This window comes from Glycine soja, chromosome 16, assembly GCF_004193775.1.
Source record: "Glycine soja cultivar W05 chromosome 16, ASM419377v2, whole genome shotgun sequence".
Lineage (NCBI taxonomy): Eukaryota > Viridiplantae > Streptophyta > Magnoliopsida > Fabales > Fabaceae > Glycine > Glycine soja.
This window is the reverse complement of record NC_041017.1, coordinates 30,039,288-30,054,156: the sequence shown is the minus strand read 5'-3', so window position 1 is coordinate 30,054,156 and position 14,869 is coordinate 30,039,288. Positions and strand designations below refer to the sequence as shown.

The 14,869-nt window shown below is 41.9% G+C and overlaps 2 protein-coding genes across 2 annotated transcripts; both read right to left on the bottom strand.

Annotated features, from left to right (window-relative positions):
• Positions 1-2,077: 2,077 nt before the first annotated feature.
• LOC114389953 lies at positions 2,078-9,394 on the bottom strand. Its single transcript, XM_028350650.1, has 2 exons — positions 6,065-9,394; positions 2,078-5,781 (listed from the first exon to the last, which is right to left on the bottom strand). Exons 1-2 carry the CDS (start codon positions 9,392-9,394, stop codon positions 2,299-2,301), a joined length of 6,813 nt encoding a protein of 2,270 aa, XP_028206451.1. The 3' UTR covers positions 2,078-2,298.
• Positions 9,395-9,750: 356 nt separating this feature from the next.
• Positions 9,751-11,193, bottom strand: LOC114389951. Its single transcript, XM_028350649.1, has one exon. It carries the CDS (start codon positions 11,191-11,193, stop codon positions 9,751-9,753), a length of 1,443 nt encoding a protein of 480 aa, XP_028206450.1.
• Between the last annotated feature and the right edge of the window lie 3,676 nt (positions 11,194-14,869).

Below are 14,869 nucleotides of genomic sequence, written 5' to 3'. Positions count from 1 at the left end.
AAAGGAAAAAAAAAGAAGAAAATAATAACTAAGAATAATAATAATAATAATAAAAAGGTAAATAAAAAAAAAAAAGGGGTCGTCTTCAAAACAAAAATGAGGTATTTTAAAATACCTCCCTGCCGAAATTTCATCTGAAATGATGGAAATTTCCGGCTTAAAAGACGAGAAAAAAAGAAATAAAAACGGGTCAAAAATGGGGTATGACAGATGCCCCTATTTAAGTCTCTTCGTTACAGAGATTTAAAAGTGAAACTTTTAAAGCGACGGGTCGAAGAGATTTAAATACAGAGTACACCATTTTTGACCAATTTCAACTACTAAATGCTATGAATGCACTGTTATGCATGAGATGCTGTGCATGATCTGTTATGCATGTAATGTTGCGAATGCTTGCGATGCAAGTATGAATGCAAGACGAGGAAAATGGCTCGACTGGGAACAACAAAACCAAATGGTACCCGATTTTGTCAAAGAAACGGGGTCCGACTGGGGATCACATGGTTTTACTGGGGATAAATGTCAGCTGTTCGGGTTGACGACGAACTGCCACTGACGACAAAGGGACAAAGATAAATGTCAGACGTTCGGGTTATTGCCGAACTAGCCAACTGACCAGAATTGAAGATAAATGTCAACTGTTCGAGTTATTGCTGAACTAGCCAATCTGACAAAAAACAAAGATAAATATCAACTGTCCGGGTTATTGCCGAACTAGCCAACTGACCAGAATTGAAGATAAATGTCAACTGTTCGAGTTATTGCTGAACTAGTCAACTGACAAGAAACAAAGATAAATGTCAATTGTTCGGGTTATTGCCGAACTAGTCAACTGATAAGAAACAAAGATAAATGTCAACTGTTCGGGTTATTGCCGAACTAGCCAACTGATGAGAAACAAAGATAAATGTCAACTGTTCGGGTTATTGCCGAACTAGTCAACTGATGAAAAACAAAGATAAATGTCAACTGTTCGGGTTATTGCCGAACTAGTCAACTGATGAGAAACAAAGATAAATGTCAACTGTTCGGGTTATTGCCGAACTAGTCAACTGATGACATGAAACAGAGGCAAATGATGCACAAGCTGTTCATTAAAGAAATTGCCACTTGGCGAAGAGAGGGTGACATCTTTGGATCAGACACACTGGGGATGACACCTGGGGGAAATAGAGGGTTACAAATTATTCATGATTGATCGAAATGGAAAGATAATTGAAGCAAGACTCATGATGGTTAATGCAGCCATGTACGCATGATATTGTCTTTATTGTATATGCATGAATGTGTATATGCATGAATGTATGAATACCTGAATAACGACACGACTTGTATGACCGTATGGAGGATTGACTTGTATGATTGTATGAATGATAAATTTGGTGGAACAAGATTGGACAGGTAAGATTGAAAGTGACCCGACGTCGCATCACAAACACTCGGCAATCTTCAATGGGGATGATGCCACTAGGGTATATCAAAATAGTGACGGGGTAAAACCCGGCGTATGCAGCAACTGATGGGGAATAAACATTTCTTGGGGAGAACGTACCAATCCAAAAAACATGGTAGGAGAGCTGGTGCTTCTGTGGTCATGCTTATTATTATTATTTTTTATTTTATTTATTTTTTTTTTTTTTTTTTTTTTGAAAAAAGCAATTGACCACGTGCAACCTGCAAGGTTTATCCATTCTCAGGGTAGCTGTTGACACACCCTTCATCTATTCACGAGTTCAAAGAAAAAGTGTTTTGTTGTTTGTGCTTCTCAAAAAAGACATGAAAGAAAATTTATGATTTTGAGACATATTTTGTTTCAAATGCTACCATAAAAAAAGGAAAGGTTTTATAAGCTGAATAAGTGAGAATTCCAAATGAAAGGCAACAGGCTCAAATTTATTTGAAAGAGTGGTGACCTGCCAATGACATGGCTCCACTGATCTTACAAAGTTTGGAAAATGGTAAATAGAAATCGAAGGTTCATTGAACACAATAACCGTTGTTCCCTCTGACAACCTTGAATTCCACTGTTTGGATGCTTCAGATTCAGGGTCTCCTTGACATTCCATTGTGCCCCAAATGAACAAAGATCATCTCGATGCAGTTACTTTGTCTTTTGATCCTTAACTTTTGCATAGATCGCCCTTTCGGGTTTTCGACCTATCAGGCTAATTATTTTTTCTGTTTGATGTCTCTAATTTTTGCCTGGGCCGCCCTTTCGGGTTTTCGACCCACCGAGACGCTCATTTTTGCCTAAGCCGCCCTTTCGGGTTTTCGACTTACCGAGCTGTTCTTTTATTTTTAGACAAAGTATTTCTTGACTGCATCCGCATTCACGGGACGAGGGAGCTCATCCCCATCCATAGTCGTAAGAGTCAGTGCACCACCAGAGAAAGCTCTCTTGACGACATATGGGCCTTCGTAATTAGGCGTCCACTTGCCCCTAGAATCGGGTTGGAAAGATAAAACCTTCTTGAGCACAAGATCTCCTTCTTGAAACACACGAGGACGAACCTTCTTGTCGAAAGCTTGCTTCATCCTCTGTTGATAAAGTTGTCCGTGGCACAAGGCCTTCATGCGTTTTTCTTCAATTAGATTCAACTGATCATATCTGCTTTGGCACCATTCAGCTTCTGATAACTGGGCCTCCATTAGAACTCTCATTGATGGAATCTCAACCTCCACAGGGAGTACTGCTTCCATACCATACACCAAAGAGAAGGGGGTTGCCCCTGTTGAGGTACGCACTGAAGTGCGATACCCATGCAAAGCATACGGTAACATCTCATGCCAGTCTTTGTATGTGACCACCATCTTCTGCACTATCTTCTTGATATTCTTGTTTGCAGCTTCAACTGCGCCATTCATCTGAGGTCTGTAAGGAGAAGAATTGTGATGCTCCATCTTGAACTCTTCACACAAATCTTTCATCATCTTGTTGTTCAAGTTCGTTCCATTATCTGTAATGATTCTGTTGGGCACACCATAACGGCAGATGATCTGATTCTTGATAAAACAGACCACAACTTGCTTAGTCACATTTGCATAAGATGCTGCTTCAACCCACTTGGTGAAGTAATCAATAGCCACTAGAATGAAACGATGCCCGTTTGAAGCTTTCGGTTCGATTCTACCAATCATATCGATGCCCCACATAGAGAAGGGCCACGGAGAAGAAAGAACATTAAGTGTAGTTGGTGGTACATGAATTCTGTCAGCATAAATCTGGCACTTGTGGCACTTCCTAGCATGTTTGCAACAATCTGTCTCCATCGACATCCAGTAGTAACCTGCTCTCAACAACTTCCTTGCCATTGCATGTCCATTGGGATGAGTTCCAAAGGAGCCTTCATGTACCTCATGCATCAAAAATTCTGCTTCTTGCTTATCTACACACCTGAGTAGTACCATGTCAAAGTTTCTTTTGTACAAAACATCCCCATTTAGGAAGAAATTACCAGACAATCTTCTCAAAGTTCTCCTATCCTTGTTGGATGCTCCAGGTGGATATTCCTGACTTTGGAGGAAACACTTGATATCATGGAACCAGGGCTTATCACCAACAACCTCTCCGACTGCAAATACGTGAGCGGGCCTCTCGAGGCGCTGAATTCTGATTGTTGGCAAATTGTTTCGGTGACTCACTTCGTACATGGAGGATAAAGTTGCTAACGCATCTGCCATCTGGTTCTCATCACGAGGGATGTGGTGAAGCTCCACTTTGTTGAAGAAGGTTAGCAAACGCTTTGCATAATCTTTGTATGGAATCAAACCGGGGTGGCGAGTTTCCCATTCTCCTTTGATTTGGTTGATTACGAGAGCTGAATCCCCGTAAATGTCAAGGTTCTTGATTCCCAAGTCGATGGCTTTTTCAATGCCCAGGATACATGCTTCATACTCTGCCATATTTTTGGTGCAATCAAACTGTAACCTTGCAGCGAAAGGGAGATGATTACCTTCAGGAGTGATAATAACTGCCCCAATTCCATTGCCAAAGACATTCACGGCTCCATCAAAAATCAAACCCCATCTGGACTCGGGATCTGGACCTTCTCCAAGCAATGGTTCATCACAATCCTTCATCTTCAAGTACATAATCTCTTCATCAGGAAAGTCAAACTTGATGGGTTGATAGTCCTCGATTGGTTGGTGAGCCAAATGATCAGCAAGAACACTCCCCTTAATTGCCTTCTGGGTGCGGTATTCGATATCATACTCGGATAACAACATCTGCCAACGAGCAATTCTTCCTGTCAGAGCGGGTTTCTCAAAGATATACTTGATCGGGTCCATTTTAGATATTAGCCAGGTGGTGTGATTAATCATGTAATGACGAAGACGCTTGGCAGCCCAGGCTAGTGCACAACAAGTTTTCTCAAGTAGGGAGTACCTGGACTCACAATCTGAAAACTTCTTGCTCAAGTAGTAGATGGCATGCTCTTTCCTTCCGGTCTCATCCTGTTGTCCGAGCACACAGCCCATAGAATCTTCTAACACAGTCAAGTACATAATCAGAGGCCTTCCTTCAACTGGCGGTATAAGAATTGGAGGTTCTAGCAGATAATTCTTGATACTATCAAAAGCCTTTTGACAATCTTCGGTCCAAACAACCCCTTGATCTTTTCGAAGCAACTTGAATATAGGTCCGCACGTGGCTGTCATGTGCGAGATGAAACGAGAAATGTAATTTAGACGTCCAAGAAAACCTCTCACTTGTTTCTCTGTTTGTGGAACCGGCATTTCTCTAATGGCCTTGACCTTGTCAGGATCTACTTCAATACCTTTCTGACTGACTATGAAACCCAAGAGTTTTCCAGATCTAACACCAAAGGTACATTTGTTGGGATTCAGTCGAAGTTGGTACTTTCTCAGCCGTTGAAACATTTTCAGCAAGTACTCGACATGTTCTTCTTCAGTGCCTGACTTGACAATCATATCATCCACGTACACTTCTATCTCTTTGTGCATCATGTCATGAAAGAGAGTGGTCATGCCTCTTTGGTAAGTGGCACCTGCATTTATCAACCCAAAAGGCATTACCCTGTAACAAAAGGTGCCCCAAGGCGTGATGAAAGATGTCTTTTCTCTGTCTTCAACTGCCATCTTGATCTGATTGTACCCAGAGAAACCGTCCATGAAGGAGAAGACCTTGGACTTTGCAGCGTTGTCAACCAATACATCGATGTGAGGTAGAGGAAAGTCATCTTTCGGACTAGCCTTGTTCAAATCCCGGTAGTCAACGCACATCCTGACTTTGCCGTCCCTCTTTGGAACAGGCACTATGTTGGCTAACCATTGAGGATACTCTGATGTGATAAGAAAACCTGCATCGATCTGCTTCTGTACTTCCTCCTTGATCTTGAGAGCCATGTCAGGGCGAGTTCTTCTCAGTTTCTGTTTGACCGGTGGGCATTCGGGCTTCAAAGGCAAACGGTGCTCCACAATACGGGGATCCAAGCCGGGCATATCCTGGTACGACCATGCGAACACATCGGCATATTCTTTAAGTAATTCAATCACCCTTCGTCTGACAGTTGCCTCAAGCGATGCCCCAATCTTGACTTCCTTCTTATCTTTCTCGGTTCCCAAGTTAATCACCTCTACTACCTCCTCATGAGGCCGAATGGTTTTCTTTTCATATTCCAATAACCGAGCAAGTTCCTTCGGGATCTCATCATCCTCCTCCTCTTCAGCCTCGTAGACAGGAAATTCGAAGTTGGGAGAGAGTGCAGGGTTATTATGTTCAACGGGCTCATAAATGCTTAGTCTGCATATGATTGATGACTGACTTTAGAAAATGAGTGAACAATGCAGACTTTTTATAATTAATTGAAATCAGAAAACAAAAAAAGAAAAAAAGGTTTTGGGTTTTTTGTGTTACCATTTTCCAGCAAGAGCAATAAGTATAGATATTGGGATAAACCACATTTTCCATTAATAAGAGTAGTGCTTGAAACAAAACAGCCCTACATGATTGCGCTTTCGTCCTGGGCAAGACGAAAGGATCTTTTTTGGAAAACAAACAAACAGAGAAAACAAAGACACATTACTTTGATGCATGGACTACTGAAGGGATGTCAACCGCGTCCCAGTTGCGGACAAGTTTTCCAGGTGTGACAAATGCAAGTACTCTCTCTTCAGGAACGTCTTCCAAGACAGCATTGGCTTCTGGCGAGTTGTTGATGAACCCGGCGCTACAAAAGGTGCTAGTAATGGAGCTTGATCCAACACTGTTCGTTGCGGATCCTGCAGAGGAAGCAAATCCTAGTCCTTCACGGTTTTTACTCTCTATCAACTGCACAACTTTTCCCCATCCTACACCTGTTCCCTCCTGCACCACTTTCTGTGCGCTCTTCCAAGTAGCAAAAGACACTTCATTCTTCTCTGGCTTTTTACCCTCTACAGTCAGTCCTTGGAAAGAGGTTCCTTCTGTTTCATCAGCACCAATAAAGGAAAAAGCTGACAAATGACTAACCAACAAGGCTTCCTCTCCACTCACAGTGATCAATCTCCCATTTCTGACAAACTTCAGCTTTTGATGCAAGGTGGATGTCACGGCCCCCGCTTCATGGATCCACGGCCTACCCAAAAGGCAACTGTATGCGGCTTGGATATCCATCACCTGGAATGTAATTTGGAAAACAAACGGCCCAATTGTAATGGGCAAATCAACCTCCCCGATAACAGACTTTCTTGATCCATCAAACGCTTTGACAACCACCCCGCTTCTTCTCATGGGGGGCCCCTGGTAGGAAAGTTGATCTAATGTGGATTTGGCCATTACATTCAATGAGGAACCAGTGTCCACAAGTACATTCGACAGAGCATCAGACTTGCAGTTCACCGATATATGTAACGCCAGATTGTGGTTCCTCCCCTCCTCAGGAAGTTCTTCATCACTAAAACTTAAATTATTGCAGGCAGTAATGTTTCCTACTATACTGTCCAATTGATTAACAGTCACGTCCCTCTCCACAAAAGCTTGGTCTAACACCTTCATTAGAGCCTCACGGTGTGCTTCTGAGTTCAATAGCAGAGACAAAATGGATATCTTAGAGGGAGTTTGCAGCAGTTGGTCTACTACTTTATACTCACTCTTCTGGATCAGTTTCAGAATTTCGTCATGATCAGAATTCTTGCTAGTCCCATTGGATTGGCCCACTTCCTTCCTTGTACCGGGGCCGTTCACTGTCACCTGTTTAACTGCCGGATCATTCATTTTCTTTGCAAACAATGTGGGGATAACACGTCCATTCCTCAGAACCTTACTGTCACTAGCAATGTTGTCCACAGAAATCGCAGGAGTTAGAGAGGGCAAAGGCACCTCCTGCCCACCTTCCAACATCGTGGCACTATACTTGTAAGGGACCGCTTTTAGAGAAGCATACGGCATAGGTCCTGGCAAGCTAATCACCAGTGGAGTAGTAGTTGATTCCCCACTGTTATAGCTTATTTCCAACCGCTGAAACTCAGGGGTAATGACGCACACTTCTTTGTCCTTCCTCATGATGATTAGTTCTCTGTTGTCTATCAACCCTTGTACGTCCTCTTGTACCTTCGGGCATCCTTTTACATTCACAGGACATATTTCACATGCTGCATGATCATGGTCAAACAGAGCTGCCTCGCACATCTTGATATGTATTGGGACCAGGGGAGTTCGAACGTGTTGGACGTTCAGGATGACACCGTCTTCATCACAATCTTGTATCATGTTGACAGCAGGCCCATGGTTCGGCAGAGGGTTCGCCTGAACATTGGGATTCTGATCTTTGAAGGATAGCAAGTTGGCCCGGACTAGTTTTTGCACTTCATTCTTCAGGACATAGCAGTTTTCAACGTCATGACCTGGGGCCCCTTGGTGGAAAGCGCAGGTTAAATCATGACGAAACCAGGGAGGTAAAACATCTGGTGTACGAGGGGGTGTTCTGACCTGGACAAGGTTTTTTGCGAGCAGGGCGGGGAGTAAGTCAGCATACTTCATTGGGATTGGATCAAAGGTTGTTTTCTGGCGGTTTTGTGAGTGATATGGCTGTTGGGGGGTTTGCGGGCGATTTTGTTGTTTTTGAGGGTATTGTGGCTGATGGTATTGCTGTGGAGGGTATTGTTGTGGAGGGTATTGTTGTGGAGGGTATTGTTGTGGAGGGTATTGTTGTGGAGGGTATTGGTAGGGGTAATGTGGCCTTTGTTGGTGATATGATGGGTTTGGAATAGTGGATGCGACATTCGCAACCTGACGATACGGGGTGAAATTCTGCTGAGGCTTACCATGAGCTACCATTCCCACCTCTTGATCTTTCTTCTTCGCAAAGTGGCCTCCAAACTTCTTGGCATTACTTGCGGCAGGGGCACTTTCCCCGGTCAAACGTCCCTCTCGGACACCTTCCTCTAATCGCACCCCCATGTTGACCATTTCGGTGAAGTCTGTTGGTGCACTTGCAACCATTTTCTCGTAATAAAACTGGCTCAGGGTCTTCAGAAATATTTTGGTCATTTCCTTTTCTTCCAACGGCGGGATAATCTGGGCAGCCACTTCCCTCCAACGCTGGGCATACTCCTTGAACGTTTCCTTCTCTTTTTGTGTCATCGCACGGAGCTGATCACGATCTGGGGCCATGTCCAGATTGTACTTATACTGCCGGATGAACGCTTCACCCAGGTCATTGAAAGTACGAATGCTCGCACTGTCCAAATTCATATACCATTTCAGAGCGGCCCCAGTCAGGCTGTCCTGAAAGAAATGAATAAGCAGCTTATGATTGTCAGTATACATGGACATTTTCCGTGCGTACATCACCAAGTGACTGCGGGGACAAGAGTTCCCTTTATACTTCTCGAAGTCTGGCACCTTGAACTTGTGAGGGATAGTAACGTTTGGGACCAAGCATAATTCACAGGCGTCCTTTCCGAACAGATCTCTTCCTCGGAGGGCTTCGACTTCCCTTTGCATACCATCAAATCTTTCTTGGAGTTCTTCCATCTTGTCGAAGGCTACAACATTTTCAGCTTGGAAAATTGGTTCAACCTCTTGTTGAATAGTGTGAATCAGTGGAGCTGAATAAGTCATTGCAGCTTGAGGGAAAGAGGTACTGGGTTGCGGAACTGGTGCTGACTGCTGAGCAAAAGGAGGTGGAACTTCAGATACAGCGGGCTGGGGGCTTCCACAGACTGGAGGTGGCATTCCCCATGTACAACCTGGAGGCAAAAAGAGGGGTGGAGAAGTCACTGTAGATAGCGGGGTTGTGCTCACCAAAGGCTGCTCTACAGCAGCGGCGGCAGCTTGAGAGTTCTGGGCGGATAGGAGTGCACTCATCATAGTCGTCAACCTATCCATTCCCTCTCGTAAAGTGGCAACCTCCTCCCTGAGACTCTGATTTTCTTGTTCAACTATATCCATCCTCTTCCGATTGGCCCTGGTGTTGTAAATGCGAGTTGGTTTGTGGAGAATTCGCCGAGCCACTTTCCTTGGGCGGCGGCTGATTGACTCCCCCCCTTTTGAAGTAGTGAACACAGTGTGAGACTCGATTTAGAAACCATGAATGCAACATGATGCATGCTTATGCTTATGCAAAGAGAAAGGGAACAAATTATTATCGAAGAACTTGTTAGAGAAATTGTAAACATCATAAACTGAAACACTTCACTTAAGCATTGGAACATTACAAATTTTTTTTTTTTTTTTTTTTTTTTTTTTTACAAGTCAAGAGATTTCGGGAGCTAAAATCTAAACATAAGGTCCTAAGAACTTCAGACTCAAACTCCCGGAGTAGATGGGTCCTCGGAATCTGAATGTGCACGGGAGAACAAATCCATAAACCTCCTCTTCCTTCTAGCATCTCGGTGGAGCAAGGCGTCTTTCCGACGAAGCAAGTCGTCCTTCTCAATCATCCTCTGGTTCTGGATAAAAAGCTCACGGCTCTGTTGGGCTATCTTCCCTTTCAAAGTCTCATTCTCTTGCTCGAGCTCCTGGCATCTCCTCTTCCAAGTTTCTTTTTCTTGCCTTTCTTTGGTTAATTGTTCATGAAACTCTTCCTTGGTGTCGAAGGGGATAGGCAAGGATGATGGTGGGATGGTGGACGATAGGTATCTAGGTAAGCGGTAGGGTAGGCCAAAGCTCTTGGTCCTATCAATAACCCACTGGGTGTAAGATTCATGCACATAGTCTGATTTTTTCCCCAACTGACTTCTGTTGAGTCTGCGGATAGCGCTCCAAGCTTGTGCGAATCTTTCCCTTTTGTTCGAGTGATCTCCATGGTTAAGATAGAATTCATTAGTCAAGGCAAGGTTGTTTGGTTTTGTCTTTATCGGGTACCCAAATTGTCGTCGAGCGAGAAGTGGGTTGTAGCTAATTCCGCCACGCATACCCAGAAGAGGTACGTTGGGATATTCACCACAACTCACAATAATCTCTCCAACATCTCTAGCCGCTTGGTACCAAACAATGTCAGATGGGTCAAGAGTCATGATTCGGCGAGGCCAAGAAAGTTTGTCATCATTGGTCTTGAAGGCGCGGGATTGAGGTAAGTGGGAGGTAAACCACAGATAGAGTAAAGGTGCACAACAAGAAATGGTTCCACGGCCAGCCTGGGTACGGTCATGGATAGAGTGGTAGGTATCAGCGAGTAGAGTGGGTACGGGGTTCTTTGTAAGAAAGATTTTAATGGCATTGATATCGATGAAGTTGTCAATATTTGGGAAGAGTAGAAGGCCATATATAAGGAGGGCTAGGATAGAATGGAAGGCAAGTATACTAGCTGCTTCAGCAAATATGGAGGCTTGTTGGTAGAGGAAGTGGGTGGGAAGACCTTGGAGGCCTCCTTTAGAGGTAAGGTTTGCCTGGATGATGGAAGTTTTAAGATGGAGAGCGGCTGCGATGTCGGAGGGTTTAGGGGTAGGCTCAAAACCATGGAAAGGTATCTTGTCTGGCACAGGTAAACCAACTAGGTAGGAGTACTCTTCAAGTGTGGGGACAAGCTGGTAATCGGGAAATGTGAAGCAATGGTAGAGCGGGTCATAGAACTGAACCAGGGTCTCTAGGCATCCTTCCTCAACATCTACTCTAAGAATTCTGAGCAACTTCCCATGATGAGCTTGAAAATCAATTGGATCACTTACTAAAGATGCTAGCTCCCTTAATCTCAACAGGTCTATTTTTTTGAAAAGGTACTTCCTAGTGCTTCTCAGTGGGATGTCCATATCTACAAAGTTTACAAAGAGCTTGTCTAAGTCCTTCGATAATTTGGATGAAAAAGAGTTTATGCATGGATGCATGTATGCATGATTATGCCAAAGTACGAAGAAAACATGGTGAAGTTAAGTCCAAAATGTCGGAATTAAGGGTAAACACGCCGTTTGGTAAGGACTATGGTTTCATATGTACCTGTATCACGGGTTCTACCAAGTTCCCAAAGTCATTGACCACTTCCGGATATTGTCGGATTACGGGACTACTCCCGGTCTAACAACGTCCATAGGAAAGCCTCGTTTGAGTGTAGTATCGCGTATCAACTAATTCAAGACTACTCTTGATTAGCCACCGCACTACGTCCTAAAAGGCTAAGATGGGTTAAAGGTAACTAAAGGTCCTCAACTTCATAGGTCGCTTGGAAATATCAATGCTGAACACGACTACTCATGCCAACATAGTAATATTCCCAAGATCCCTCCATTGAGCGGGGTTATCACATGTGCCACATCCGAAACTCACTCTCGGAAAGACACTATGATTATACCACCATCCTATCTTATGTTTCCCTCAAGTCCGGGTGTAGGACTTATCTCACCACTCACGTAAGAGATAAACACTTAAGCACGTATTTACAGTTTCAAATAATAACAAAGCATAAAGATGAAAAAAACAAGATAGGTTTAACCCACTTAGGAGTCTTCGATCCCCAGTGGAGTCGCCATTTTTCTGTCGCGGTGATTTTTGGATATCAAGCTATTGATTAGCGTTGACTCGCAATTTTTAAGATCACCACCGATCTTTTATTTTTCCGAAGAAAAGGGAGAAAGCTCGAAAAACCCTAGTTTTTAAGAGATCAAAAGGTCCGGGGGTTGGTTACGCAAAGGGAAGGTACTAGCACCCTAAACGTCTATAGTACTTTATAGGAACCTCTTGCTTATTTTATCTTTATGCTAAATTGATTATTTGTTTGGAAATAAATGCTTAAGTGTGAAAAGATTAAAGAGATAGGTTTAAAAGAAAGGAGAAAAAAGTTTTTTTGTTTATTGATTTGGAAAGACAAAGTCTTTTGCCTACATACCCGAATGGGATCAAAATCATGTAGTTCGGGGTAGAAAGTCGAGTGGTTGGTTTTGATTGATTTTAAAGTTCGAAAAAGAAGAGTTTAGGCAAGATAAGAGGCCGAAAAGGCATAGAAGAAATAAAAGAAATGAGTTCGATTGATTTTAAATTGGAAAAAAGTTTTGATTGATTAAAGATTGATTAAAGATTTGATTAAGAAAGAAAGAATAAAGATTGACCCCCTTTTTGAAATTTTGATTATGGAAAGTTTTTGGGTTTTGACTTTTTTCGTTTTTCTTTTTTTTTCTTTTTTTTTTTTTTAGTTATGCAAAGATAAGTCTAAACGCGCCGGATCCCTTAAAATGACGTTGGATCAAGTGAGGGTCCTTTTCCTCGGATACGGTTCAAATTACATTATCGTCCTCGGCAAAAAAAAAAAAAAATGTGAGTGTCGGCGCAGATTCTCATCTTTATTTTTATTTACATTGGACCTAGATACATTCTAATTGGCAATAAAAAATTGCAAATGCATTAAAATAAATATGCTAGAAGAAATAATAAAAATGCATGAAATACAAAACAATAAATACATATGGTGCATAAAATAAATAAAGAAAATAAAATGCAAGACATAAAAATAAATATAATGCTGGAAATAAAAAAGAAAATAAAAATGCAAGACATAAAATAAACATGATGCTAAAAATAAATAATAAAAAATGCAAGACATAAAGTAAACATGATGCATAAAATAAAAATAAACAAAATAAAATAAAAAATGCAAGACAAAAAATAAATATGATACTGGAAAATAAAATGCAAGACGTAAAATAGATATGGTGCTGGAAAATGAATAAAGAAAATAAAAAATGCAAGGGCATAAAGTAAATATGATGCATAAAAAAAAAGCAACAACAAAAAAAGAATAGAGAAGAAAAAAGGGGGTGCAGAAGTAACAGGGAAGTGCAGAAAGTAAAATACTAGAAGAAACAGAAAAAAGAAACGGGCTCAAATAAAAATGTGGGCTTAACAGATCAAATCTGAATCGTCAGATTGATCGAAGCGTCCAGATTTGATCATGGGGAGACACAGTCTTAGCCATTAGATCTCAATCAAACGTCACAAGAGAAGAAGAACAAAGTAAAAACCAAGAGGTGAGACGCATCTGATCAAAACAGGGGATAACATTGGCCGTTAGATCTAGGATCTAACGGTTCAACCCTGACGGTCCATGGGGACACAGAGATCCGCGTGCACCATAGTCTTGGTCATGGCAGCAGTATAAATTAGAAAATAAACACAAAAAAAACATAAATCCAACCTCTTTCTCTCTCTAAAAAAAAAACGCTCAAGAGCTCTCTTCTCTCTCTAACACACACCGCCGGAAGTTGTTTACCGGCGCCGTGGCTGGCTGGCCATGGGTGGCGGCGCCGCCGCGTCGGAAAAAGAATCTCCTCCTTTTTTTTTTTTTTTTTTTTTTTTAAAAAACTACATGTTTTGAATTCCCTTTTTTTCCTAGTTCTCAAATCCACAGTTATTTTTTTTTGAAAAAAAACCAATACCGATAAAGCCTAGATCTAGCCTTGAATCTTAGAAAAAAAGTGAACTACCTTTGTCCTTATATTATCGTTTAAGCTTCAGAGTAAAATCGGTTACAGCTTGGGTTGTGTGGGTGTGGGTGTTTGACGCAGTGCTTGTGGTTGGTGGTGTTGGGTGTTTGACGCAGTGCTTGTGGTTGGTGGTGTTGGGTGTTTGACGCAGTGCTTGTGGTTGGTGGTGTTGGGTGGCGGATCTGATGTAGGCTTGGTCGATGGTGGTGGTTCACGGAGGAGGAGGGTGGCGGTTCTTTGTAGGCTTGGCTGATGGTGGTGGTTCACGGAGGAGGAGGGTGGCGGTTCTTTGTAGGCTCGGCTGATGGCGGTGGTTCACGGAGGAGGAGGGTGGCGGTTCTTTGTAGGCTTGGCTGTTCTGGCGCTTTGACTGTCCGTATTCACTCCTCTGACACGCACAGTAATTAATGCAGCATTTAAAGGACAGAATTAGGGTAAAAAACGAAGAGCCCCTCTGGGCCTGGACCAAAAAAGACCGAAAAGAAGAAAAAGGAAAAAAGGAAAGGAAAAAAAACAAAATATAAAACAGCAAACATAAAATAAAATAAAATAAAATAAAAAAAACGAAAAGAAGATACTAATAAAGATATTAATAAAAAACGGAAATAATAAAAACACTTAATAAAAGGAAAAAAAAAAGAAGAAAATAATAACTAAGAATAATAATAATAATAATAAAAAGGTAAATAAATAAATAAATAAAAAAAAAAAGGGGTCGTCTTCAAAACAAAAATGAGGTATTTTAAAATACCTCCCTGCCGAAATTTCATCTGAAATGATGGAAATTTCCGGCTTAAAAGACGAGAAAAAAAGAAATAAAAACGGGTCAAAAATGGGGTATGACAACTGTTATAACCGAATTCATCGTGTACCTACAAAAACAATATTTTAATGAATTATTCATAATAAATTCAAAATAGTCAAATGTAATCACAAAAAGTCTTACGAAGCAAATTTCAACCTTATGAGGACAAATTTAAATCTCAAGAACGCTCACACTTTTTCAAAGTTGAAA

What these genes read in the sequence shown, in the direction of transcription:
- LOC114389953 (XM_028350650.1), bottom strand. Translation starts at nt 9,394, where the DNA reads ATGGATATAGTTGAACAAGAAAATCAGAGTCTCAGGGAGGAGGTTGCC. An exon ending in ACGCGGTTGACATCCCTTCA is followed by an intron (nt 5,782 to 6,064) that starts GTAGTCCATGCA and finishes TTCTAAAGTCAG; the next exon opens with TCATCAATCATATGCAGACT.
- LOC114389951 (XM_028350649.1), bottom strand. Translation starts at nt 11,193, where the DNA reads ATGGACATCCCACTGAGAAGCACTAGGAAGTACCTTTTCAAAAAAATA.